Source organism: Anabrus simplex, chromosome 11 (assembly GCF_040414725.1).
Source record: "Anabrus simplex isolate iqAnaSimp1 chromosome 11, ASM4041472v1, whole genome shotgun sequence".
Lineage (NCBI taxonomy): Eukaryota > Metazoa > Arthropoda > Insecta > Orthoptera > Tettigoniidae > Anabrus > Anabrus simplex.
Genome location: NC_090275.1, coordinates 55356372 through 55370481, shown reverse-complemented (window position 1 = coordinate 55370481; position 14110 = coordinate 55356372). Strand labels below are relative to the sequence as shown.

The following is a 14110-nucleotide window of genomic DNA, read 5'->3' as shown; positions in this document are numbered from 1 at the left end:
GAAGATTCCGTATCCTTATAATTGCTCATTACCATCTCACTACAACTCTCTATGGCAAGGCTCAGCATCCAACTGACTGACTACTATAGGAGCCACGCCCTTTTATAGTCGCTAATTGTCGCATGGTTTACACCCATGTTATGGATAAAACAGTCCATGACATCACTCAAGCCAAGCTACTAAGTATTACAAATTGTGTTGCCATCGCCTCAGGCAGACTAGGAACTCCCTGACCACACCTCCTGTTTCTAAATGAATGCAATGACGGATGGGTATTTGGCATGACTCGACAGTAAATGTGACAGGATGACACCACGTTACGCAATATCTTAAATGTTGGTTCACAAAATGAATACATATATTAAGCAGCAAATTTCATAATATACATTATCATAATGCTAGCACACATATACAGTCCTATGATATATAATAAATGAAATTAAATCAAGCAAGCGATAATTAATACATAGCGAAATCAGATGACAGAATTGAATAAAAATATAATAATAGTTAAAATAATAATACAAATAATAATAACAGATGCCTCCGTGGCTCAGGCGGCAGCACATCGGCCTCTCAACGCTCGGTTTCGTGGTTCAAATCCTGGCCACTCCATGTGAGATTTGTGCTGGACAAAGCAGAGGCGGGACAGGTTTTTCTCCGGGTACTCCGGTTTTCCCTGTCATCTTTCATTCCAGCAACACTCCCCACTGTCATTTAATTTCATCTGTCAGTCAATGCCCCAGAGGAGTGCGACAGGCTTCGGCAGCCGGCACAATTCCTATCCTCGCCGCAAGATGGGGGCTTCATTCATTCCATTCCCGACCCAGTCGCTGACTGGAAAACAGGTTGTAGATTTTCTCATTCAATAATGATAACAATACAGATAAAATAATAATAATAGTAATACAGAGGAATGTTTGTAACGGTATATGAACCGTTACAAATGGTCTAAAAATTTATGAAGCAGCTAAAAGAAGAGCCCAAGATACAGATTCATTTGGAGAAGACTCACTGTAAGGACAAATCAGTTGTAGGACTGAATACATGATGATGATGATTAGGGCTCGGAAGTTCATGCATTTGCATGGTTTTTTTTTTAGGGGTTAAAAATGTATGCTTATACATTATGTACACAAATTATGGAACTTTCAGTCATTTGAACATGCTTTATAACTGCATATTTTTGTGATTTTAATAAATGCATCATATTTTAATATTTTAGCACCTATATGGCATATTTTAATCAGTTTAATGGTTTTTACAGTATTTTTCAATAAGCTTTTTTCATCTGGTTGATGTTAGCAGTAATGTTGCATATGACGACACAACTTGTCATGTGGTGAGGAGTTATGATGTCGCAGTGAATCCCCTGTTTCATCATCTACCCTCACGTTTTGTGCTAAGCTGTCGACTGGCTGTCCACTGAGTCGTGTAACGGTGTTGTGAACGGGTTATGACCAAACTATGTTTCGCGTATAAAGTGTCTGTTAAAAAGTTATTTAAATGCCAAAAAATAAGAGCAACTTCGAGTTGTACATCAACTAATTTATAGAAAGAGTTTTCAGGTGACTTAACATCTACAGATAATAGGGTACTGTTCAATGAAGCGTGTGAGAAAACTATAGGGAGTGAGAAAAGGTTTCAAATAGTTTAACACAAACACAGCAAAACATAAGGAGAATTTAACTAGCAAACTCACAAATCAAGAGCCTGTTCAAAAAAACTATTAGAGTGTTTAGGAAGTAGGATTAGTGAATTTTCTTACGACTTGTGCCAAGCATTTTTAGCTGCTGATATTCCCTTGTATAAAATGAATAACCCCACATTAAAACATTTTCTTGTCAAACACACTTGACAACATATGCATGAAGCAAGTACATTGCGTAAGACGTTACAATAACGTATTGTCAAATTTACAAATTGAATTAGCAGATCAGTTTGTGTGGTTGTCTATTGATGAAACTACTGATTCTGAGGGCTGATTTATTGCTAATGTAACTGTGGGCACCTTATATAAGGAACAAAAGACGATACCATATCTTCTTAATGTGTGTGAATTGCCGGCTACTAACAATGTAACTGTAACGCAGTGTGTGATGGACTCATTGAAATTATTATGGGCATCTGGAATCAAATACGACCGGCTACTTTTATTTGTTACCGATGCAGGTAATTATATGGTAAAATCAGGACAAACACTGAAAGGCATTTTTCGTAACTTAATTCATATAACTTATTTGGCACAGGCTCTTAATCACATTTCTGCGACAATATGAAATTCTTTCCCATTGGTAGATCGATTTGTGGCCTGTTCAAAGAAATTTTTCGTTAAATCTCCTTCAAGAGTCAAGTTGTTTAGATCAACAGCACCCAGTATCCCACTTCCTCCTGCACCAGTTTTAACACGATGGGCAACATGGCTGGATGCAGCTTTGTATTATGCTCAGCACATAGAAGTATTCAAAGAGGTTGTTAATTCATTGGACTCGAATGAAGCTGCATCAATACAAACAGTGCAAAATATTCTGTCAGTCATTGAGTTAGAAGAGAATCTTGTTTTTATAAATGCCCATTTTTTAAATTTTTTTTTGTGCTAACTGCCAGAATGTCACTGGAAGCTGTAGGATCTCCCTTAAAGGAAATACATACTGTTTTTGAAAAAACGATATCCAATCTAAATTCTGTTCCTGGTAGTATAGGACAAAAAGTGAAAGATAAAATAAATTATGTAACTTCAAAACATCCTGGTTATAAACAGTTGTGCGATATGAGAGACATTCTCGAAGGAAAACCGCCCATCACACCAAGAGACTTGCCTCTTTCTGTGGAGCAGTTTTCATCATTTAAATATGCCCCAATAAGATCTTTTGATGTGGAAAGAAATTTATCGCGTTACAAAAGTGTTTTGCGAGACAACAGACAATGTTTTTCGGGTTGAAAATTCATCACCCAGCATTGACAGCAGGACCATTTCTGCCTCAACCTCCAAGGAATAAATGTAAGTTTATTATTATCAATACTAACCTGACTTGTCTACTGCCATTTTTTCATTTTAATAGTGCATACTTATTGGCATATTTTCAAGTTTTCAAGAGCATATTTCCATGCATATTTCTTAGTTTTTTAGGGCATGAACTTCAGAGCCTTAATGATGACGATGATGATGATGATAATACCAGTAATAATAACAATAATGACGTGTGGCCTCTGGAGAGGCTTGGTGCACGTCTTTTGAGCTGATGCCGTATAGACGACTTGTGCATTTGTGAGGATGGGGTCCTATGCACGATGAATTTTAATGCTGAAGATGACACAAACCCAGCCCCCAAGCCATAGGAATTAACTAATGAAAGTTATCTCTGACCCGACTGGGAATCGTACCTGGGACCCCTTGGAACGAAGGCCAGCTCGCTAATCATTTAGCCATACATGATGATGATGATGATCATGCAGATATACATTCAGTCTACAAGTTAGTCCTTCATTTTTCCCAATTTTAATTTTTGTTTTTTGTAATTCTGAATTTTATTATGTTCTTCATTTGAAGTGATTATATTTTGACAATGTCAATGGTTTTTACGATTTATAAAGATACATTACTTGGATGTGATGATTAGAGCCTGGATTATATGTAGAATAAAAATAAGAAATATGTACATAAATATGTAGCTAAAATTGACAAAATATGTAGTTAAATATATAATAATTAAGAAATATGTAACTTAATATCTAAGCTTTATTTCATGTATTCTCGTACACAGAAAAGGAAACAAACCTGAAAAAAGTTGAAAGTGTAGACATTATTCAAACTCTAATTTTCATTTGGGGGCGCAATTAATAACTAATTATTTTCTAAATTTTCTGCGGTCATCGAATGCTTTCTGTTAGGACGTTCTTATATATATAGAAAAAGACCTTTCATTTCACATGAAGTCACTGGCGCATATTTTAAATAAGGAATGATACTGGAAGATACGTTCTCATTTTCAGGGAGCTACACCCAATACGTTCGTCATACTTTTACTTAGTGTTTTTCTCCGTAGTAGCAGCGACATGTCATTAATACACCCTTCACACTGTACTGTTACTTCTTAAGGGATGTACAAACCATCAACATAGCTAAGGGATGCGTTCTTTGGCAGAATACTTCACTTTAAATTATTTTCAGATGTTAGAGACGAACAGACTTTTTAAAACATGTTCAAGTGTTTAATAAAAAACTTAAAATCAATGTAAAATTAGTGAAAAAAGAATTGTGTTTTCTTTCAGATGTGCAATATCCTTCAAAATACTTAATACTTATCAAAATATTTATTATGCATCGAAATATGTAAAAATATGTAACTTTAAACTCCAGGAATAATGGTCCTTTTAGTTTGATTCGCCGACATTTTAGCTTTTCTTGTAGTTACATATATGGGAACAGAATATGTAATTATATATAATCCGGGCTCTAATGATGATGTAAAGGATCACACTGAGGATACTCTTACAGAGAGTGAAACATATATGTTGTCCACTGTAGGAGAAATTGCACTGAACGGCAGATTTAACTGTTTAAATAAGGTCGATATGGATTAATATTCTTTTGTCTTCTTCTAATTCATGATATTTCAATTAGGTCTGAAAGAGATAATTGGAAGGTCATTAATGTGTAGCCATTTAAAAGTAGCCTTGAATTCCTACTGGCAGTGGTTAAAATCTATGACATTAAATAGCCGTTTTTGTACTATTACACTTACCTATCTTCAAATTCCACCACAGCAAACTGTTCACTAACGCCGACATAGGTCACGGTTCCAAACTTGTTGAAAAGTGAAAATAATGACCACAATTTGGCACTTTTCCTGAAACCTAGAATATTGAATTAGATTTGGTAAGTAAGTACCACTGTTGTTCAAGTTAAATTAAAGTAGGTGAGCAACAACTTAAGAAAGATGACAAAAAGAACAGAAGGGGAAAGGGTACATGTATTATTGTGCTTGTTAAATATTACCACATGGCTTTGATGTGCCTTGTGCCATGCCAATAAAAGCTGCACTAGACTAGGGAGGAACATTTTTTGACTTATGCTGCACCAGTGAGAGTCCTGCAGTAAACAATGAAAACCTGAGAATGCTGGATGACAGTTTGTCAACTCCATGTGGAACAATGTGCTGGGTTGTGATATCTTGTTGTGCCAATTCACCTGACATTCCTTAGTCTGGTCTCTCAACAGATATCAATCCGATATGGTTGCACCTGCGGCTCGGCTGTCTGCTTCATTGGGACACGCAGCCCTCCCCACCGTGGCAAGGTCACAATGGTTCGCAGGGGAGGTCCCTTGTATTATAACTACTGAATACAACAATGGGTAGCAAGTAGAGACCCTCTTTTGAGGCAGCTCTACTCAGGGAGTGGCAACCCTGTCCATGTGAGTCCCAGAGTACATTTACCCGGTATGTAGCACGTTCAGTTGTTGTTTGGCCTGTCAAAGACGTTCAATTTTGTGTGCTGCTGAGAGCAATGGCCACTTATGATGCACCAGATTCCAAATGTTCACTGCATGCAGTTCCCTTTGAATGTTCTCTCAAACTGTTTAGGATGGACCTTTGTTCACTGACAGCAGCAATTCCTGTTGGGTTTGAAACTAATTTTCATTCCTAAGACCTGACACTTGTCTTCAGTCCTTCTTGCTTTGATCCATCTGGATGCACCGCTTCCGTACAATTCCGTACAACTGAGTGATACACATACAATTTCACTGGCATGGTCATGTAAGTGGTGAAGGGTCACATGACCGTTTAGTACCAGTGCAATTCCACCAACATGGCTCCAAAGTAGGGTGACCAGATGCAAACAGATTTAAAAAAATATCTTCCATAATCTTCCAGGCATATATTCTAATTTTCACATGCATAAACAAAATGTATCCATTTACATATCAATATTCTAAAGGCTAATGCCTTAGATGTAAGGCTTTTCAGGCGCTTGCTCCATTAACCAGCGTTTCGTCCTAGGTCTGACACTAGACTCATCAGAGTGGGATGTGTCAGACCCCACCCACTGACGCTGGGGTGTATGCAGGTGAACTTATCAGAAGCCCTTATAAGAGGCACAGTTAGCAATCCCGAATGGAAAACTCTAAATTCCCATGAAGGGAATTAGATAATTTGCTAGGCGGGCAATAATTCCATTGTGGAGATTTATCTCCCATATGCAGTTATCAGACTGTGCCTCTCACAAGGGCTTCTGATAAGTTCACCTGCATACACCCCAGCGTCAGTGGGTGGGGTCTGACACATCCCACTCTGATGAGTCTAGTGTCAGACCTAGGACAAAACGCTGGTTAATAGAGCAAGTGCCTGAAAAGCCTTACATTTAATATGTTTGTGACATTTTTGACATGCTCTATTGGTGAAAATTATCAAATTCCCTTCATGGGAATTTAGAATTTTCCATTCAGAATTGCTAGGCGGGCAATAATTCCATTGTGGAGATTTGTCTCCCGTTTGCAGTTATCACACTGTGCCTCTTATAAGGGCTTCTGATAAGTTCACCTGCATACACCCCAGTGTCAGTGGGTGGGGTCTGACACATCCCACTCTGATGAGTCGTGTCAGACCTAGGATGAAATGCTGGTTAATAGAGCAAGCGCCTGAAAAGCCTTACATCTAATATGTTTTTGACATTTTTGACATGCTCTATTGGGGAAAATTATCTAATTCCCTTCATGGGAATTTAGAATTTTCCAGGCTAATGCCTTGTCGATGCAACCACTTTCTTCTTTCATTGGCTGTTCGTTTCAATTTCATGTATTTGTCACAACCTAACCTCTTCTTGATGTCGTCCAAATACTTCATCCTAGGTCTTCTTTTCCCTTTCTTTCCCAGCACTTTCCCTTCAAGTATGTTAGTAATGAAAGTATTGTGTCAGATGACATGTCCAGAAAATTTTAATTTCCTGTTTTCCATTTCCTTTAAAAATCTTCTCTCTTCTTTAACTTCCCTTAAGACTTCCAGGTTAGTTTTTCTTTCCATACAGATGATATAGATGTTGATTCCCATGGGGAATGTGGAAAATTTGTCACGAATGAGTAAATTTATAATACAAATATAAATGGTCCGTTATTGGACATTACAAATTTTCCAGCTAACTCATTCCTGGTTGCCAGTGTTTCGCCCCCGTGTGCTAAGTTGGGCTCATCAGCTGGTACCTAGCACACCTACCAAGATGCATGGCTAGTGCATACAGTGAAGGCCACTGCATAGGCTACCTGAAACCACCAGCAGTGCCAACACACTATGAGAGACTTTGTCCCACCACCAAAATTGATGCCTGCTTGGCCATCAGATGATATAGATGTTGATTCCCATAGGGAATTCCGCTGTATCCACATTTCAGCAGCTTCAAGTCGATTCCTTTCTACATTATCCAGAGTCCAACTCTCACTTCCATACTGAAGTGTACTCTACACAAATGATTTTGCAAAGGATTTTCTGACATCTATACTCATGTGTGTGCTTGTTAAAATGTTTTTCTTACTCATAAATGCCTGTTTTGCCAATGCTATTCTTCTCTTTACTTCCAGGAAGCATCTATTATCCTCTGTTATCATACTACCACGATAACAGAATTGTTTCACCTGATCAATTCTAACGTCATCAATTTTTATATTGGTTTTAATTTCCTCCATATTTTTCCGTACTACCATTACTTTCGTTTTCTGTTTGTTTACTTTTAATTTCCACAGTTTAAGAGTGCCTGAGAGGACTTTCAGCATTCTATTCATTTCTTTTTCTGAGTCTGCAATTAATATGATGTCATCTGCAAATCTGATACAATGTATCCTTTCACCATTGACTTTTATTCCCTTTGTCTTCTCCTTCATGATCTTAATAGCTTCCTCAATGAACATATTAAATAAATATGGCGATAGGGGACAACCTTGTCTAACTCTTTTCCTAATCCTGGCCTTTTCTTCTGCCTGATTGATGATTATTTTTGTGCTTTGGTTCAGATACAGTTGATTAATCATTCTTCTATCATTCCAGTCCAGTCCTATTTTCCTCATAGTTTTAAACAATAGTTCCCAGTTCATATTGTCAAAAGCTTTTTCTAAGTCAATGAAGGTAAGATAAGTTGTTCTATTCATTTCCATCCTTCTCTCCGATAACATGCATAAGGCAAGAATTGCTTCTCTTGTTCCTCTGCCTTCTCCAAATCCAAATGGGTCTTCTCCAACATACTTATCTACTTTTCCTTTTATTCTGTTCTGAACTATTTTAATGAGTATCTTGGAGGTATGTGTTAATATTGATAGTGTTCTATAATTGATGCAGTCCACTGCCCTTCCTGTTTTAGGTATGGTAATGGTTTTGCATTGTGTGAAGTCTTCTGGCACGATTCCTCTTTCGTAGCATACATTTATTACTCTGAATAATTAGTTTTTCATGTTAATACCTAAATTTTTCAGTAATTATGCTGGGATGTCATATACACCGGTTGCTTTTCCTTCTTTCAGACTCTGAAGGACATGTTCAAATTCATGTCTCATGACTGGAGGACATCGAATTTCTCTTCCACACTCATTGATGTCTTCAATTAGCTTATTGTCATTCTTGAAGTCCTTGTATTTGTCCTGTGCTCACTGTCTTCTTAACCTTTATATTTCTCTCTCACTTTTCTAGTGTTTCTAGCTTTCTCTTTGCGTCTGGTCTATCGTCATTTATCATAGAGTTTTCACATCTCATAAGCTATTGGCACCATGGCCTCCTCCAATAGACCCATTACCACATTACTGTTCGAAGCCGAGCTCCAGACCTCAGAAACGAACACATGAAATTGTCATTTCTTTTTCTGAGTCTGCAATTAATACGATGTCATGGCTCAAAGTGCCAGACAGGAGACAGTTTCAATACCATTACTATTATTATTATTCACTTTAAAAACTGAAAAAAGAGAGAAGTTCAATATTTTATGTAACTTATCTGAACTTACAGAACACCGCATTCGATGCTGGGCTCCAAGATCCCAAAGAAGAATGCACAAAATTGTTATGAAGAAGTGTTAATAGCCCAAGTGACAGACAAGTGATAGTTCCACAACTCTACTATTACAATTGAATTATACTGGTGGCCACTTGGTCCCCTTTAAGTCGCCTTTTAAGACAGGCAGAGGTTACCATGGGTGAATTCTAACCCGCAGCCCAACCTTCCAAATATGAACTGTCGAGTAGACACGATCAATAAAATATTCTACAATATGTATTCTTGATTAGTAATATCACTTTATGAGAGATGACAATTAAAATTCCTTGAAGTTATGTTTAATACTGATTACAAGAGATGTAGCTATATAATTTAGGAATTTATCAGGGACCCGAAGAGCAATATAAGCGAAAAGCAGTACACCTCTCCAGCAGTCCTCAGTATTATCTTAAATGCAATGCTCTATTAAGCGACATAAATTTTCGTCGACAAAATTCCTAGCACATCTGGGAATACGACGTAACATATGTTATTCTTACACAAAGCCAGTTCCTCATAAAAAGAATTCCGTGATGTCGTCAAGAGCCTCCTCTGAGGGTGGATGAACGAATTGAGGTCAGGGCACTCTCTTGTCCTTGGGGTGAGAAATCAATCAAAATCAAAATCTCTTTATTTGCAAATGAGGTGTCTACCTCAGTGGAAAATGGTACACTAAAATACAATATTGTCAAGCACTAAATATTAAATTAACAAGAAGAAAATTTTCCTGTAATACAATATTATACAATTTACGCTAACAATTTTTTCTATTAAACACACAGCTCATCTATATAAATAAAATCGTAACGACCGTGTGTCTGTACATTGATTATTTTGGCAAAATTTCCGTACAGTTACCCGTTTCAGGTGTAATAATGACCATCTGCATCATTTTTAGCTTTGGTGTCTGTTTGTCTGTCTGTCCTTCTATAACTTGAAAACTACTGGATATATTTCCACACCAAACTTCATATTTAGAATCCACCTGTCCTTGGGTAGGTTTTAGCGCAAATATCGTTTCTAAATCCCTGAACTGAGTGCAGATTTTTACGAAACCAAAACCGTGATTTTGCACTCCCTCAAAGTATACACAACCGAACTTAATGGTAATCTACCTGCCTTAATGAAAATTAATATTTAAACCTTTTTTTCTCATGTGCACCATTTCAATAACAGGATTTAATAAGGGAGATATCATTAACAGACCGTTTTTAGGTACAAATCCCAGCGGACTTAACGCAAGAGCGGGTGTGTGGAAAGCGTATTTCTTACAACTTGAAAACTATTGAAGATATTTGAACCAAACTTTATATATAGCATCCATCGGTCCAAGGGTAGGTTTCCTTGGCGTCTGTTAGTTTGTTTGTTGGTCTGTTTGTCTTTCTATAACTTGAAAACTACTGGATGTATTTCCACCAAACTTCATATTTAGAATCCATCTGTCCTTGGGTAGGTTATAGGGCAAATATTGTTTCTAAATCCCTGAACTAATTGGGGGTTTATACGAAACCGAAACTGTGATTTTGCACTCCCTCAAAATATACACAATCAAACTTAATGGAAATCTACCTGCCTTAATGGAAATTAATTTCTAAACTTTTTCTTCTCATATGCATCATTTCGATACCAGGATTAATAACGGAGATATCATTAACGGACCGTTTTTCGGTACAAGTCCCACCGGACTTAACGCAAGAGCGGGTGCGCGTAAAGCGTATTTCTTACAACTTGAAAACTACTGAGTTATTTGAACCAAACTTTATATTTAGCATCCACCCCTCCAAGGGTAGGTTTTAAGGTTTATGCCATTTCAAATTCCCGGAATGGACTGGGGTTTTATAGGGGACCGAAATGGTGATTTTTACTCTCCCACAATACATAAAGTACAAGACCAACCTGACTGGAAATCGATCAAACTGTTTGGAAATCCAATTCTAATTTCTTTTTCTCATGTGCATTTTTCAACGGGAGGAATCATAAGGGAGATAACGTGAAAGGTCAGATTTCAGGCTAAGTCTAGCGGACATAGCCCAAAAGGTGTTATACGTGGAGCAGATTCCTTATCTATCTACGTAAATCATATCGTAACGACTGTGTGTCAGTGCATCGACTATTTTGGCGAAATTTTCGTACAGCTTTCCGTTTAAGGGGTAATAATGACCACCTGCATATTTTTTAGCTATAGTTTCCTGGAAGTCCTAAAATTTAACCCCCCCCCGTCTTCCAAAATCAAGATTGCCTCACAATCTGCCACACGAGCTGAAAAATTGAAATTAAGCAAAGTTATACGTTTTAGCCGGTAACCTACATAAAACTTCCAAGATCTTTAAATATTTAACTTTTTATGCCAAATAATATTGAAATATAGGCAATTTAATGACGGTGCAGACCTTCGTTTCGAGGTATTTCACAGCTAAACGGTAAGTCCTATCACAAAACGGATGGCACGATCTCCGTTCAATTTCGAGTGATCTACAACTTTGTTCCTGTGATATTTTGTCGTATCTCTCTCTCTCTCTCCCTTATAGGGTAGATTTGGCTGTATATTTCGATGGTTCGTAACTTTTTTTTTCTGTTAGTTGCTTTACGTCGCACCGACACAGACAGGTTTTATGGCGACGATGGGACAGGGAAGGGCCGGGAGTGGGAAGGAAGCGGCCGTGGTCTTAATTAAGGTACAGCCCCAGCATTTGCTGGTGTGAAAATGGGAAACCATGGAAAACCATCTTCAGGGCTGCCGGCAGTGGGGTTCGAACCTACTATCTCCCGAATACTGGATACTTGCCGCACTTAAGCGACTGCAGCTATCGAGCTCGGTGTTCGTAAATTTTGTGCTTTTTACATGTGTATTACTTAGTTTGATACACTTATAGGAAAGGTAGAGTCATCGAATTTTGCACGCACATTGAGACGACCAATGGCTATATGCGAACTCAATTTCATGATTCTAGCTTCCACATAAGTATGTGAAAAATAATGTAAAATGATGAAAATGTACCCAAATTTCACCCCATTCAAATATCGTAACTCAGTCGAACCCACAAATATAAATATAGAGCGATAAAAGTGACGCCTGAGAGTGCAAACCGTTTGTTGGTATGATGTACCGTTTACAAGCAGTAAATCTCGAAATGAAGGTTTGCACTTTCAAACGTGCCCATGCTTATCTGTCATCTATATAAATATATTCACAACGACCGTCTGTCTATACATTGGCTATTTTGGCGGAATTTCCGTACAGTTATCCGTTTCAGTGGTAATAATGACCATCTGCATATTTCTTAACTTTGGTATCTGTCGGTTTGATTGTATGAGTTTTTATAACTTGAAAAATACTGAATATATTTCTACCAAACTTGATATTTAGAATCCACCTGTCCTTGTGTAGATTTTAGGGCCAATATTATTTCTGAATACCTGAATTTACTGGGGGTTTATCCGAAACCGGAACCATGATTTTGCACTTCCTCAAAATATGCACATCCGAAATTAATCGAAATCTACAATCCTTAATGGAAATCCATTTCTAAAACTTTTGTTCTCGTGTGAATTTTTCGACAGGAGGATTAATATGTGAGATATCATGAACGGTTGGTTTTGCAGGTTATGTCCAGCGGACGTAGCCAAAATGTGTTGTACGTGGAGCAGATTCCTTATCTATCTATATAAATAAAATCGTAACGACTGTGTGTGCCTGTACATTGACTATTTTGGTGAAATTTTTGAACAGATACCCTTTTGAGGGGTAATAATTATCGTCTGCATATTTTTTGGTTTAATTTCCTGAAAGTCATAATTTTTACCCCCTCACCCAAAATCCACATTGCAGCATAATCTGCCAGACAAGCAAGAAAATTGACATTTGGCAAAATTATACGCTTCAGCCTGTAACGAACGAAAAACTTCACTGATCTTTAATTTTTTCATTTTTTATCCCCGAAGAATATCGAAATATGGAAGCAATTTTAATGATGGTGCAGACCTTCGTTTCGAGGTATTTCGTGGGATAAACGGGAAGTCCTATCACATAACGGATGGCAAAATCTTCGTTGAATTAAGAGTGATCTTCAACCTCGGTCTTATGACTTTTTGTCGAATCTGTATTGCTTATACGTTAGATTCGTCTCTATTTCTCTATTTCTCGATTTTAAGTAAATTTGGACTCTTTACCTATATAATTCATACTTTCAATGACTTACAGGAAAGATAGTATGATCAAACTCTACACGAACATTGGCCCACCCAGTACCCATATGTGTGCCAAATGCTATGTCACATAATTATCCGAAAAGTAATGCAATGCAAGATAATCTTACACAAATTTCAACTTATTCAACGTTTCTGACTCAATCTGACCAATGAATAGATGAGATGCGAGAAAATATCATAGGACCAGCCATTTAGATCGCTAAATACTGTGCCTTACGGTACAATCCTTTGTCAATATGACGTAGCGTTTAGCAGCAGTTAATATGTAAATGAAGGTCTGCAATATTGTAAACATGCATATACTTTCGTTTGCCCATCTATATATATATTCATTGATGTCGATTTGTAGCGATCGAGAAAGGGTGTGTCTGCTATTGTAATCAGTACTCCCTACACCGACTTTGACTGCTGGCAGTAGGAATGGGGTCCTTCTCCAACTCCTGTGTAACTGGCATTAGTAAGGAGGGCCTACCATTTTAATGAATAATTCACTTCTCGATTTGTCTTGCAGAAGGCAAGGGATCATGCAGTTTTGTTCGAAAGTTCCTTACCCTATTGTGCTTGGCTCTAGGCCAGGGTGCCCGCCATTATAAACAAATGTTCCAGTCTAAAATTTGACTAGCATAAGGCATAGTAGCCTGCTACTTTCATGGAAACTCACTAATTCTGTGTGACTGGCAGTAAGCTGGCTGGCAGCAATAAAAAGGGCCTGTCATTATAATGATAACTGCACAACTCAATTTTGACTGGTGGTAGGGAAGTTGCCTGCTATTATAATAAAAACTCCTCAACTGTAATCTGTCTGAAAGTAGGAAATGGGTCTGCCATTGTAACTAAAACTCCCCAAATCGATTGTGACCGCGCAGTAGGCAATTGGGCCTGCAATTATA

General features: G+C 37.6%; 1 protein-coding gene across 1 annotated transcript in view; it reads right to left on the bottom strand.

Annotated features, from left to right (window-relative positions):
* Window positions 1-14110, bottom strand: part of LOC136883265 (terminal uridylyltransferase Tailor) — a 136056-nt gene that overhangs the window by 55180 nt on the left and 66766 nt on the right. Inside the window, exon 4 of the mRNA XM_067155476.2 lies at window positions 4746-4857. Within this exon, the coding sequence (XP_067011577.2) occupies window positions 4746-4857 (112 nt within the window). The remainder of the gene's footprint in view (window positions 1-4745; window positions 4858-14110) is intronic.